Below are 13,888 nucleotides of genomic sequence, written 5' to 3' on the forward strand. Positions count from 1 at the left end.
CCAGACCAGCAGATTTCCTTCCCTAAAGGGCATTAATGAACCAGATGGGATTTTCCAGCAATCAACAATGGTTTCATGGTCATCAGTAGATTCTCAATTCAAGATTTTTTTTATTGAATTTAAATTCCACCTTCTGGAACTCAAATTCAAATTCCCAGAACATTAGCCGAGTTTCTGGATTAATAGTCTAGCGATGATACCACTAGGTCATTACCTCCCTATGGGTGTCAGATGGCTGTGCCAATTATCTATCCATTGTTTCCTTATAATGAACATTGTGCTAAGTGTGAATTGTACCAGCACAACCTACATATTTTCACAAGGAATCAATCTGCAGGTCAAGTAGTAAACTCAATCAACATAGGCAAATATTAAAGCTTCATGTTCTCCCAGGGCAATGGTGGACTGCAGCACGATTAATGAATGATCAGCTGCACCTTGAAAGTCACAGCTTTAAAAAACGCAAACCTCATGGAATTGCAACTCATTCTAAAACTGCTGGAATTAACAATAGGACCAGTTATAAATGCTTTTAAACCTCAGGCTTCAAATTAATAACGTTCACAAAATATTGTTCTCCACCTTCAAACGCACAGCCAACGGCAGCACTAGTTCAGTCACTAAGCAGTACAACAGCCACTCACACACTCCCATTCTCCTACTCTGCTGCATCCTCACCGCCAATGGGCTCGCGACTCTTCCGGCCGGCCGTCTCCAGGAAGTGAGAAGGGTGGGCTCTGTTGCCATGGTGACGGCCTCTCCAGTCGCCAACCCCATAGGGCAGAGTCGTAAAAAGGGGCAAATCCCCAGGGAAATGGCCGCTCAGCAGCAGGTGGAGCCTCGAACCGATGGTAATTAGAAATAGCGTGGTAATGATTGTCTGAGTTGTTTGGAGGCATCTTTAGCCCCAATATGTCTTGTTTAGCTTGGAAACAAAAAAAAATAGCCTTGTTTAAGACATCTTTAAAAAAATCAATCAGTGCCTCCATCGGATGCGACTTAACTTAAAGCAAGTTATATAAAAATTGTGTAGAATGGTCATTGGAATTCTGTCTTCTTCCTAGAAAAATTGAGAAACTCCACTGGAAAATCATTCAAGAGGAACATCCTAGCACCTAATTTCAGGTATAAGTTCAGATCAAATTTTAAAGTTTATTTATTAGTGCCACAAATAGGCTTGCATTAACACTGCAGTGAAGTTACTGTGAAAATTCCCTAGTCCCCACACTCTGGCACCTGTTGGGGTAAAATATAGAAGATAGGAACAGGAGGAGGCCATTTGGCCCTTCGAGCATGCTCTGCCATTCATTATGATAATGGCTGATCATCCAACTCAGTAGTCTAATCCTGCTTTCTCCCCATTACCTTTGATCCCATTTGCCCCAAATGCAAAATCTAGTTGCCTCTTGAATACATTCAATGTTTTGACATCAACTACTTCCTGTGATAATGAATTCCATAAGCTCACCACTCTTTGGGTGAAGAAAAGACTCCTCACCTCTGTCCTTCCTAAATGGTCTACCCTGACATAAATAGGTTGGACTAAAACCTGGTGTTGTCAGACTTTTCACTGTGTTTACACTGAATTTAGCATAGCCATTTCACCTAACCAGCATGTCTTTTGGACTGTGAAAGGAAACCTACATGTTAACAGTACTGTATATGTAATTTTTTAAAACTCTGCTGTTCTGAAGGCACTATCACCTGTTCTCCTGGCCTTCCCTCCTCACACTCTCTATAAACCTGAGCAGATCCAAAACTCTGCTAACCATATCCTGTGACTCGCATAAGTCTAGTTCACACATTACTGACCTGCATAGACTTTTCCTGGTTTTCTTGTTTTCAAACCACTCCATGGCCTCACCCCACTTCACATGGGCAAAATCCTGCAGATGCTGAAGATCTGAAATAAAAACAGAAAATATTGTAAATACTCAGCAGATCAGGAAGCATTTGTGTGTTAAATGGTTACAGGGCAGGATTTTAATGGAGGAGGTGGAAATGTTGAGTTGGGAAACTTTGCAATTCCAGAAGTTTTTCTCCTTTTAAAGATCATTTTCTACTTTGAAACAAATGGCCATATTTTAATTCTGGGGTAGCAGGGAGCAGCTGGAGTGGGGTTATGATAGATGCAAGGTGGCAGTGGAGGTGGTATGCTAGCAGGCAAGGATGCCTACTTACATTTACTGGGATATTTGTCTTGTTGTAACGATGAATGTCAAACCATCACTGCTCTTCCCACGCCCCTCCTATCCCTATGTCCTTTCCATGTCCCTCCATTTCACCTTGACCGAAGCTGCCTCCATGGCCACTTAACCATTATTGACAATGGATAGAGCTCAGGAACTATGTAATAGCAAATGGAAAGGCTTTGAAATGGATATTTCGTACTGAAAAAGAAATTCAGACCTAGAGGAAAAATGTAAATCCTCAACTGGTCATTTAGTTGTAAAAATGAAAAAAAAACACAAATTCATTAACCACATCAAAGTCACACAATCCTTTAATAGCCTTGTCCAAATGTCAATGAAAATGTGTAACCAACCCCTTGCTGAGATAAATGGCTCTTTAGCTTTTGAAACTCAGCCAAGCATTCATTAATGAGCTCAGCTGTCAAGAACAAGCCATCTCAGCTCCAACAGAACCCACTGAAACTAAAAGAACTAATGTATTATTTTCTGCTTTGAAACAAATGGCCAGTGAATTCAAGAATTCCTGTAGCAGGTGGCTTTTATTGGTTTCCTTCTTGGGAATGCAGTTTCTCATTGGCAAGGTCTTGTATATCAAAAATCACATGAACATATGCAAGGCGCCCAACGCCACAAAGAATATGGAGTTGTTTTAAAAGCACAATAGAGTTGGCAAGGGCAAGAGTATTGTGTACGAGCCAACTACCTGCATCCTAGGCCCTATCAAAGTCCCTGCTGATACAAGAACATCATTAAGCTGCTTTTCATATTTGAGTAAGAATGTTTGATATTCTTGTTTGATTTGTTCTTCAACAGTTTAAAATTTCTGTATTCCACTTGAGTCAGATTTTATTTAATTCATTTTTAGTTTTTTGCTTTTTTTTCTCTGACTTTGTGTTTGACCCTTAAACTTGCAACTTATTATATCCAAGTCTTGCTTGAGTTGTGTTCAGTAACTTCTATTTCTGTGGTTGCGTTCTGTGATTCCACCCTGATGGTTGTGGTTAATTTATGCACAGTCAGGACTGTGCATTTTAGTGTTAGCTGCTATTCATCCTTTAGGATCATTCTCCGATCTCAATCCTTTCTGAAGGGCATTTTGTTTTCAGATGTTGGTGGATCCCTTTTCTGCCTCTTAACTAATTTGGCTTGGCTTCAGCCCTTTTGATACCAGGTGACTTCCCTTGAGCTCTTTAACTAATGGTCGCTCACTGTCTCTTGATCTGCTTGTGAATTTTGCTGGTGCCTGTTAATTTTGTGGGCTTTTGCTGAGCCATTTAATCCTTCATGGATCATGTAGCCTCTGTTGACATCTGTAACCCTTTCAGATCTCTACAACCCACAGAATCCTGCTGCAACTGTTTGCTTTGTTCAGCCTTATTGGACTTCCCCTGAGTTTCGTAGGCATTGCACTACAGCCTGCAAGGTCATTTTCTACTAAAAAATTGGCTCCTGCCTGGGCAAGCTTGAGATTATACCATCACCAGCCTGATAATGAGTTCATGATATAGAAGACTTTTCACTCGTGACATCTTCTCAAATTTTACTATCAATCTGGAATTTTTCCTTCTTCTGTGCAGGAAATCTTCAGTTCTCCCTGCCAGCAACCCATAATCCAGACAATGTTAATCTCCTTTCCCAGTTCTTTGCAGCCACCAGATGCCATTTCCTTTCACTTGCAAAATCCTGATAGGGTTCTGTGACTTCCTTCATATTCGCACAAAGGATCATGATATAGTGACCACAGAAAAGGGGCTGCATTGGAATACTGCCTGTGGCTTTCTTTGAATGCCAGCAGTGTTCCTAAATGGCCTGGTTTGCCACAATTTAATCTTTAAATCTGTAATATTGTAATTGCATGTTCATGACAACAATCTAAAATGAATGGCAGATACAAAATTAAAAGCAAGAAATGGCATCGAGAATTGAGATTATGGAATTCCCTTCCAGAGTTTTTGTTGGGGCAGAAATATAAGTAACGTTCAGAATGCATTTGATAGATGAATGAATGCAAAGATGATCAAGGGATAGGGGACACTGAGGTGGTTAAATATGTGATTAGAACATTTTTCACATGGGCAAATGCGGACACTGACAGTTTGGGCCAAATGGCCTATTTCTATTTATAGCTTCTATATATTTTCAAAGTAAGGTGCCAAAGCCTATTATAATATGCAGTTACTACTCGGATTACAACCCAAATCAGCACAAGGTAAAAATGGCACCTTCAAACAGAGCACATCATTACACTGGGTAGTGCCTTTATCTGCTACACAACTTACATCTTTCATAATTATGTGAAACCAAAAACAAAACTATTGCAACTTATTAGACGCAAAATATAAATAAAAGTCTGTTCATACAGAAGAATTACTTCCCCTTATTAAAAGTATTAAATGTGCTTTCTGCAAAAATAACATACAACTTGTTTTTAGCAAGATTTGTAAGATGCTCATAGTGCTAATAGTTAGATTAGTGTTTCATTCAATCTCCTAAATAGCAATTTCAATAGGTTGTTCACAATGCAATAATTTAAAAAGAAACATTCATTGATTTAGGGGGAATCATGTCTGAGCAACGTGTTGATTTTTTTTTAAAGCTCATAGACAAAGTAGACATTACTTTAATTAGATGTTTCTCCTTCTGAGTGCCATAGACATCTCAGATGAGCCAGTTGTAATTACATTTAAGAACTATCCAGGAAGTTGCAATTGTAGCTTATTCTGCCCCTAGAGAAGAATGATTTGAAAAGTCAGTATGTAAAGCAAAAGCCAGAAAAGTGATTTGTGTAAAAAATGCAAAATACTGTGGATGCCGAAAACTGGAAAAATTCAGCAGGCCTGGCAGCAATAGAAAACAGAGTCTGCATGACCCTTCTTCAGAATTAAAAGAAAGGGAAAATGTGGTTATATTTAAGAGGGAGTGGAACCGTGGTTAGTGGAAACTTGGAAAGATTGCAACAAAGATGTAACAAAACTTAAGAACAAGCAACAGATGGCCCAAAGGGGGAGGGAGAGTTTTTGCATGGGAACAAAAAACGTTTAGGATGTTAAAGGTAAAGATGGGGGGAGAAAGGTCACAGACTAAAATTGTTCAACTCTTTATTGAAGCTTGAGGACAGTAACATGTATAATTGGAAGATGAGGTGCTGCTCCTCTAGTTTGCGTTCAGTTTCACTGGAGTGTTGCAGCAGGCCAAGCAGGGACATGTGGGCATGAGAGCAAGATGCTGAGTTGAAATGGCAAACAGCAGGAAGGTTGGGGTCATGCTTGTGGGCTGAGTGATGGTATCTCACAAAACAGTCACCCATTCTCCCTTTAGTCTCCCCAGTGTAGAGGAGACCTCTTTGGGAGCAGTAAATACAGTAGACACAATTGAAAGAGGTGCAAGTGAAAGGTTGCTTCACCTGACAGGAGTGCTTGGGCCCTTGAGGAGGAATGAGGTAAAGGGGCAGGTGTTGTAACTTCTGCAATTTCAAGGGTAGGTGCAAGGGGATGGGGAGTTGGGCATGATGGAAAGGTGAACTAGATTGACATGGATGGAACAGTATCTCTGTGGGACGCTGACAAGGTGTTAGAGGGTAAAATGTGTTTTGTGGTGGCATCACGTTGAAGTTGGCAGAAAAAGCAGAGGATGATCCTTTGAATGCAAAGGCTGGTGAGGTGGAAAGTGAGGACAACTATTATAGTTCTGGGACAGAGAAGAAGGTGAGGGCAGAGGTGTGGGATATGGGTTGAACCTGGTTGAGTGCTCTGGGGAGGAGGTTAAGGATTAAGGCAGACATATCAGAAGCACCATTTTCAAAGATGGCATCATGGAGGTAGAGAAACTGGGAGAATGGGATGGAGTCTTTAAGGAAGCAGGGTGTGAGGAAAGTAGTTGAGGTAGCTGTGGGAGTCATTGGGCTTGTACTGAATATTGATGATCAGTCTATCATCGGAAATGGAGACTGAGAGGTCAAGGAAGTAACAGGAATTACCTGAGATGGACTGTATGAAGCATGAGAAGGGTGAAAATTGGAAGCAAAATCAATAAATATTTCTAGGTCCAGATGAGAGTATAAAAGAATACCAACATAATCATCGATGTAATGGAAAAAGTGTTGTGAAAGCAGGGCTGAAACAAGGAGTGTTCCACATGGCCTACAAAAAAGGTATAAATGGAGCCCATGCAGGTACCTATGACCACACCTTTTATTTGCAGGAAGTGAGACAAGCGAAAGGAGAAATTGCTGAGTGACAGGACAAGTTCAGCCAGTCAAAGGAGAGTGGTTAGGGATTGTTTGGGCCTCTGCTCAAAGAAGAAGTGGAGAGCCTTTAGACTGTCCTGGTGGGGTGAGGAGGCGGTTGGGGCCAGGGAAATTGTTGATACGATGAAGGCATCAGAAAAATCAAGAATGTAGGTGGGAAGAAATTGGACAAGGGGAGAGACGATGGAGTGAAGATGGAAGAAATTAGCTCCATGTGGCAGGAACAGGCTGATATGATGGGTCTACCAGGGCAGCCCTGTTTGTGGATTTTGGGAAGGGAGTAGAACCAGGCTGTGTGGACTTGGGGGAACTGAGGTTGAAGGCTGTGGAGGGAAGATCTCCAGAGGTGATGATGTCAGTGACAGTCCTGGAAACAGTAGCTTGGTGGTTTGTTTATGGGATCATGTTCCAGGGAGAAGTAGGAAAAATTGTCTGAAATTGGATATTCCGTCTCTCTGTGAAGTAGAGTTCATTATGCCACACAACAATGGCAACACCCATGTCAGCAGGTTTGATCACAGTGTCAGTGTTGGACTTAAGAGAATGGAATACAGCAGATTTATAGGGAGACAAATTGGTGAGTGGGACAGTAATTGAGACAGTTGATGTTGCACCAACAGTTCTCAATGAGAAGATCAAGAGCAGGTAGGAAGCCTAATGGTGGGAACCTAAGATAGAGGAAAGGTTACTGGGGGCTGGTGAAAGAATCTGTTGAATGGCGGGAGGACTCCTGCCCAAAGAAGTAAGAGTAATGGAGGTAGCAGAAGAAGAGTTCAGCATTGTGCTGAGCCTGAAATTCGTTGGGGTGAGGACGTAAGGGGATGAAACTTGAGTCCTTTGCTGAGTACAGAATGTTCCGTGTCAGTGAGGGGCAATCGAAGGGTATAGTAAACACAGCAAGATAGGGAGTCAGAGTAACAGATGGGTATGGAGGGGCTTGGTATTAGTAAGTTGTTGGAACTTGTGTTCCTTAGATCTGAAAGGAAGAGAAAATGCTTCTTAAGGTGAGACTAAGAATAAAATAGAACTGAGAAGTAGGATAGTTTTCAGTGAGTCAGTGCTACCAGAGAGAGAGGTTGAATGTGTACATATGATGGACATGGCACTGGATGTGGATCTCAGAATGCTTTGAGAACAGCAGCCCAAGGAGCATTGTATATCCTGGAAATATCTGTAAACTGGGTAGATTCAAAACATGAGGAACAAAACTTCAGTTGAAATCCTTGTATGGTGAGTTGAAGATGGAGACAGTTACTGAGGATGGAAATATGGCTGTAGAAGTGAGTTTTGGTAAGCATCAAATTAGAAAGCGTCAAAGGTGAACATGGTGAAAGAGATGGACTGAAATTTGTGTGCATGTGGTATAGGGGTATTTGGAAGAATTGAAGATCTTGGCCTGGATTTTTGTGTAGGTTCAGAAAAGCGCAACATGTGCATTTTTGCTGCTTCTGAACTTCACATCCAACCCATCCATGACTTAGCCTGGAGTTTTTATCTTGTCACACAGGATCTGGGTTTGTTGCGTAGTTTGCGAACCACAACAGAGTGTGCGGAAGGAGTGTAGGTGCACCGATGGACAGGTTACACATAGTGGCCAATCTCTCAACATTGTTTAAAGACCCCATAACCTCATCCTCAAACCTACCAATCCCTTTGCCACCTCGGTGCCCTTTCAGATCTCCCATGCACAACCTCCACGTACTCTCATACATGCCATGTCATTTTCTTGATCCCTCATATCCTTCATGCCACTTCCATACACCTTTGCCGAAGTATCCTGCAATGCCCTTCACCCAGTATCCACTACGTACAGTTGTCAGGAACCATGCAATAACAATGAGAATTATTTTAAATATTACATTGTCACGGGTTTAATTTTTAATAGTAATAAAACTCTCATTCAAAGGTCTGTCATTGATACTGCAGAAAAATACTTCTCCACTGGAAAAGATTTAATCCTTTATGTGGCCATTAAGTTGTGTAAATGCACTATGTACTCTGAAATCTAGTTAAACTCTGTTATTACAGCTTCATAAAACTGTCAATCGTTTCCCTGAACGGTGTAAACAGAACTGAGCATGTCAGTAATCTTGGAATTCAGCCAAACACACATGATAGCCGAATCAGTCAAAACATTATTGCAACTGCAAGAGTCTAAAATTGAAAGAAATGGTATCCTCTTCATTTCAGTCAGATTGTCTATCAATCAATGGCGAACAGCTCCTCAGATTGCCCTTTACGTTTTGAAATTGAGGATTTTTAGAGCTCTCTATCACTTTAAATCCCAGTATCAAACATGATGGGAAGTTTACCAACAGTTTTTTGAATGCATTCTAACATTTTCTCCAATGGAAAAGATACTGTAATACCATCTAAACACTGATCAATGTAATGGTCAACTTACTTTTGGAAGGCAAAATCCTATGAGAATCACTGCTAAAGCAAATCTGCATTACAATATATCTAATAGTGACCTTTGAAAGTGAAAAAACAGTTCGTACTTACCTTTCAGAATCTACCAGGCTCCTCCACAGGCTTCCTCCAGTGCTCACAAATTCTCCAAGGAGATGCATTTGAGGTGGAGGTGGGGGAGGGAATACAATTTTCCTGCGGTCTTCACAATGGAGATCCTGACCTCAGAAGAAGTGCATGTCCATTTTGCACTGAAGGCTTTCCCGACCCATGAAAAGGCCACATATAAATGATGTAGGGTCAGGAAAAAAAAAAGTGCAGGGTTTTATGATCCACATTGGACCTCCATTGGGAGATGAAAATTTGTCCCCGTGTTCATATCAGTCTTTACACTACAGGCTGGAATGACCATTAAATACCCAATATCTGATCATACAGTGGGCCTAGGAGTCAACAGAAATTCTCACCATTGTATTTAGCTAACTGGATATGCCCTGAGTGCTTTATGAAAAACATCTTATTGTATTGTCGCTTATGTTATAAGCTGTGGAATATAAAATAACTGAGTAGCAATATGCAATGAAGAATTATTCTATCTTACAGAATATAAGTATTTGTAAATAGATTCTCTTTGTAAAGCATTTAAAGTTTATTTATTAGTTACAAGTAACACTTACATTACACTGCAATGAAGTTACTGTGAAATTCTCCATTTGCTTCGGCGCCTGGTCCATGCACCTAACCAGCATGTCTTTCAGACTGTGGGAGGAAACCAGAGCACCCGAAGGAACCCACACAGACACAGGGAAAATGTGCAAACTCCACACAGACAGCGACCCAAGCCGGGAATCGTACTCAGGTCCCTGATATTATGAGGCAGCAGCGCTAACCACTGTGCCACCATGCCGCCCAATTTATAATGAGGATAAGCCCCAAATATTTTGCTGACACAATACATAATGAGCAAGTTGTATCAATAAGAATGTTTTTGTTTGTCATTCTTTATTTTCAATAAATTTAAATGTGTAATGTTCAAGTTACATCTCAGTTTATTCGATAAATTGTTTTTGCATTTGTATTGTTGTTGTAATTTGAAAGTTTCTGCCTCTCCGCAAAGTTTTGGCTATTTCGGTCATTGGTTCCAACTAACATATTTGACCCCAATACCAAAATAATGGGGATCCAGGCAAAACAGCAAAACGGATTGCAGAAAGCGAGCCCAGTTAACAGCAAATGGGTTTTCTTCTGACTGACCGTTATTGATGCTAGAACTTTGTCCGAAAACAGGAGTACGTAGACATGGCTGCATATTTTGACTTGTTCTTTTGTGTAATGGTAAATAATACACATTCATGGTTCTCTCATTCACAACTATGCTTCCATTATAGAACATGGGCAACAGAGCCATTGTCTTCAATTGAAACTGAGTATATAAAAAATCTTCAACAGCAAGTTTGTCTATTGGAACTAGAAACCAGTTTCATATATCCTTTTAAAGAAAATTACAGTAGGCAAAAATTCGTTAGCATATATTGTACGGATCTCATGTTTATTATTGACATTAAGGAATGCATATAAATTGTTCACTTTTGATACACTTGTGATCATACAATTGCAGATAATAAACTCCTATCTAAATTCTAAAAGGTCATGTTCCTTGACTATAAATATTAACACGGGAGCAAGCTAAGAAAGCTGCAAGCATTCCACCAAAAATTACATACGAGGCTGAGAAGATGGTGAGAGAAATGAAGGTAGTTATAATTGTACTTACAAATTTTCATTTCAACTATGGACAAAATATGAAAAATAGTTTAATGCATTTAGTGTCAATTGTATTTTTTTTTAACTTGCACTATTTCTCTATTGTATAAAAGCTTTCATGTTTGACTTTCTTCCTGTTTTCTCTGAAGGCAGTGATTCATAATGCAGTACAATTCCACGTGTCAGCAGCTTTCCAGGATTGTTTGCATATAAAGGTAGCTGTTTGGCTAGGGGAAATATCTCAGCCAATTCCAATCCCATCGTCACTGAATGTTGAAGCAGAGGAATGTCAGGGTTATTGGATAACAATTGGAATTGAGAACTTTTTCTTCTTAACTCTCTCCTCCGTTCCAGAATTGCTAAAGCCAATTATAGCACGCTCACTGACATTCTGGTTCAGGTAGCATATATTAGACAGTGAACCACGCACTTCATTTGTCTATAAACAGCGGATTTTCCCGCTGAACTATCGGAGGAACTACAGAACCTTTCTGTTTTCCCAAGTACCCCAAAGGTACCAGGAAATGTAACATTTTCCCATTTGACGCAACAAAATACTGAATATTGACTAAGGCAAATGCAGTACTGACAAAGGGTCTATACATGAAACAGTCATTCATCTAACTAATCTGTTGAGTATTTCCTGCACCTTCTAGCTTTACAATTTTTAGCAATGGCTGATTTGGAAATGTCAACCTTGTAGCTCTTGAAAGATTTTATGTATGGCCTCAGGCTAGTAATTTGATTGATGTTACATCTGCTCATTTTCAGTCCATCAACTAATATATTAAAAAATGTTTTATTACAAAGTACAAAGTGATAGTGTTTCTATCACTCATAGTATGCAGATAAAAAGGTCCTTTGGCCACCCTAGATCATACTTCCAGGGAAAAGAGAAGTCATTACATCACAAAATCTAAGAGGTGGAACTTTCTTCTCCAGAGATTAAATGTAGCCCTCATTGAATCTCCTCAACCACCAGGCATGATATCACATGGGTGTGAATATCTCCTGCTTTTTAATAATGGGAAGCAGGTGCCATAGCCTCTGAGAAGGAGGAAAGATGTGAGCACCACTGCCCTCCCCTAGCACCAGGCAATCCAGGGGATAGAGCCCACTGACCGGCTCCGGAAAGAAGGCAGGGGAATGTGGGTGCTGGGTTACTGGGATGAGGGGTCATTGCTGGAGTCTGTAATCCTGAAGTCTGCTGTCTGTTGTTTAAAAGCTCTGAGGGCTGACTGTCTGCTGCTTGTGTCATGAGCGTATGGGGCAGCTGCAGGCCAAATTGTGTGGTATGTGATGAGAGTCAAGGAGGTGGACCTAACTGACTGGGTAGATGGGACGCTGAAAGAGGCAGAATGAGGTTGTCGAGTGGTTGGCAGCCAGGTAGCAAAGAAAATATGGAATGGCTGCCTAGGAGTCTTGAGTGTGGAGGCATGACAGCAGTGAGATCTCTGAATGATGTAGCTTGAGTAAAAAGGATGCCTGTTAGCTTTGCTTAGTCCTGAAGTAGAAAATAACTGTGCCCTCTAACATTCCTGAGACTCATGCTCATCAAATTAATTGACTGTCAAGAATTAACCCTTAACAAATGCCAGCTGCCACAATCTCAAAGTCAAGGAATGGGATGACTACTCAGGGTTCAAGGCTAGACACTTGTGGGTGATTTTATCCTGCAGGGGCACAAATGGGATGATATGAGCTGGCCACCTGGCAGGTCAAGGGTTGATGGCACCTGGCACGTATGGGCACTGTTCCTAAGCAGGGAGGGCTTCCAATGCAGAGTGCTAAGAGGGCTTTGAAGATGCTGGTGGGAAGTCGGGTGCTAGAGTGGCGGCATGTGGGATCCAAGTGACATTCCGGGGGGAACAGAGGGTGGATTGCTGAGAGAAGACTGGGAGCACCTACCCTTGCTGAATGTAATCGGTCATTCATTACATACCTGTCCACTTGGCCAAGTTGCTGGTATTCACTAGTGCCGCCACTTGTGTTCCAGGTGGAATTTGTCACTCTGCTAGAGGGCCTCCTGCCAGTCTGAGGGTATATTGTAACCCACCTCTCCTCCATAACATCCAGCAAATGGAAAGGACCCCTTATATAAATATTGGAGCTGGTTTCCTAGCTACCATCCTCCTGGCTTGAATGAGATCAACTGCTGCAGGTCCGTTTAAATGCAGCTTCACTGAAGTGCTCTGATGAGCAAATAAGATGTTTTGTGTCTCAAGTGTGGCATTTTTCACATGGGGACAAAATAATTTTTCCAAGTGCCAGTAAGTTGTGGTTCACATCATGTCTACTTCCTCAGTGAAAATGAGATGTTGCCATTTTTTGGGAAAATTCTATCCTGTGTTTAGAACCAAATACACACTCTAAAAGGGCTGGATGTTATGTTTCTTGGTAGTGTAAGGGAGACAGAATGAAAAGTGGCTCACTCGCTCTTTCTCGAAGTTTAGGCTGAGATGTCATGCGGGTTATGTGAGTACAGGAAGTCTGTCATGGCTACAAATTTGAAGGTTCAAAATAGCTTAACATTTTTTAAAAAAATACAAACAGTGTAACCATCTCCAGCAGGATTTGTTGCCACATTTTCTCAAGGTCAATCTGTCAACTTCCCCCTTGTTGTCTTGAAACCATTTGCAGAATATGTTTGCCTTTTTTTGTCATACTTTGCACTTTTTTATATTAAACTCCTTCTGCCACGATTCTGCCCATTCCTGTGTTGATGTGGATTCCTTGCTGACTATTGCAATTTAATTGCCCCCTTTTCCTAATCCCAGCTCTACCCAATCCAGATTAGTATTCTATAAAAAAAAATTCAGCACTTTAAATTAACCATCAAGATCACAGCTAAAAAATGAACGTTATAAATCCATATCAGAATTTTCCACAGTCTATTAGAGATTTTGAAGAGAAGGAATCTGTCCAATTTTTTAAAAAACTATTCAGATAGTAAACAAACTGTTGTAGGTCTCAAAACAATTGGAAATTTACAGTTGTGAGCATCATCTAAGAAAATATTTAATTTTATTTGGGCCATGTTTGTTACAGTGCTCTCAATATGTTAAGTAAACCATATGCCTTCAATGGAGTGAATTTAGTGAAGTCTTTTACTCTTCCAGATGACCTGTCCTTATTCTGTCTCCATTTATAATTGATAAATTAATTCTGATTTGTGCTGAGGGTATTTGCATGCGATAAACTGTGTTGAGAGGATCCAAAGCAACATTGTCATGTTGATATTTTTGATTCCTGAAGGAGCTTCTTTTCAATTTCC

General features: G+C 40.7%; 1 protein-coding gene across 2 annotated transcripts in view; it reads left to right on the forward strand.

Annotated features, from left to right (window-relative positions):
* The first annotated feature begins 736 nt into the window (after positions 1–736).
* Positions 737–13,888, forward strand: part of LOC145346591 (uncharacterized) — a 49,880-nt gene continuing 36,728 nt past the window's right edge. Inside the window, exons 1-4 of one of the 2 annotated variants that reach the window (XM_080194045.1) lie at positions 737–851; positions 1,065–1,125; positions 10,239–10,334; positions 10,526–10,604. In XM_080194045.1, the coding sequence (XP_080050171.1) occupies positions 746–851; positions 1,065–1,125; positions 10,239–10,334; positions 10,526–10,604 (342 nt within the window). In that variant the 5' untranslated portion in view covers positions 737–745. Of the gene's footprint in view, positions 852–1,064; positions 1,126–10,238; positions 10,335–10,525; positions 10,605–13,888 lie in introns of those variants that run through there. The other variant, XM_080194046.1, reaches the window with a different exon arrangement.

The sequence above is a fragment of the Carcharhinus amblyrhynchos genome, chromosome 8 (genome assembly GCF_965287045.1).
Source record: "Carcharhinus amblyrhynchos chromosome 8, sCarAmb.v2.hapA, whole genome shotgun sequence".
Lineage (NCBI taxonomy): Eukaryota > Metazoa > Chordata > Chondrichthyes > Carcharhiniformes > Carcharhinidae > Carcharhinus > Carcharhinus amblyrhynchos.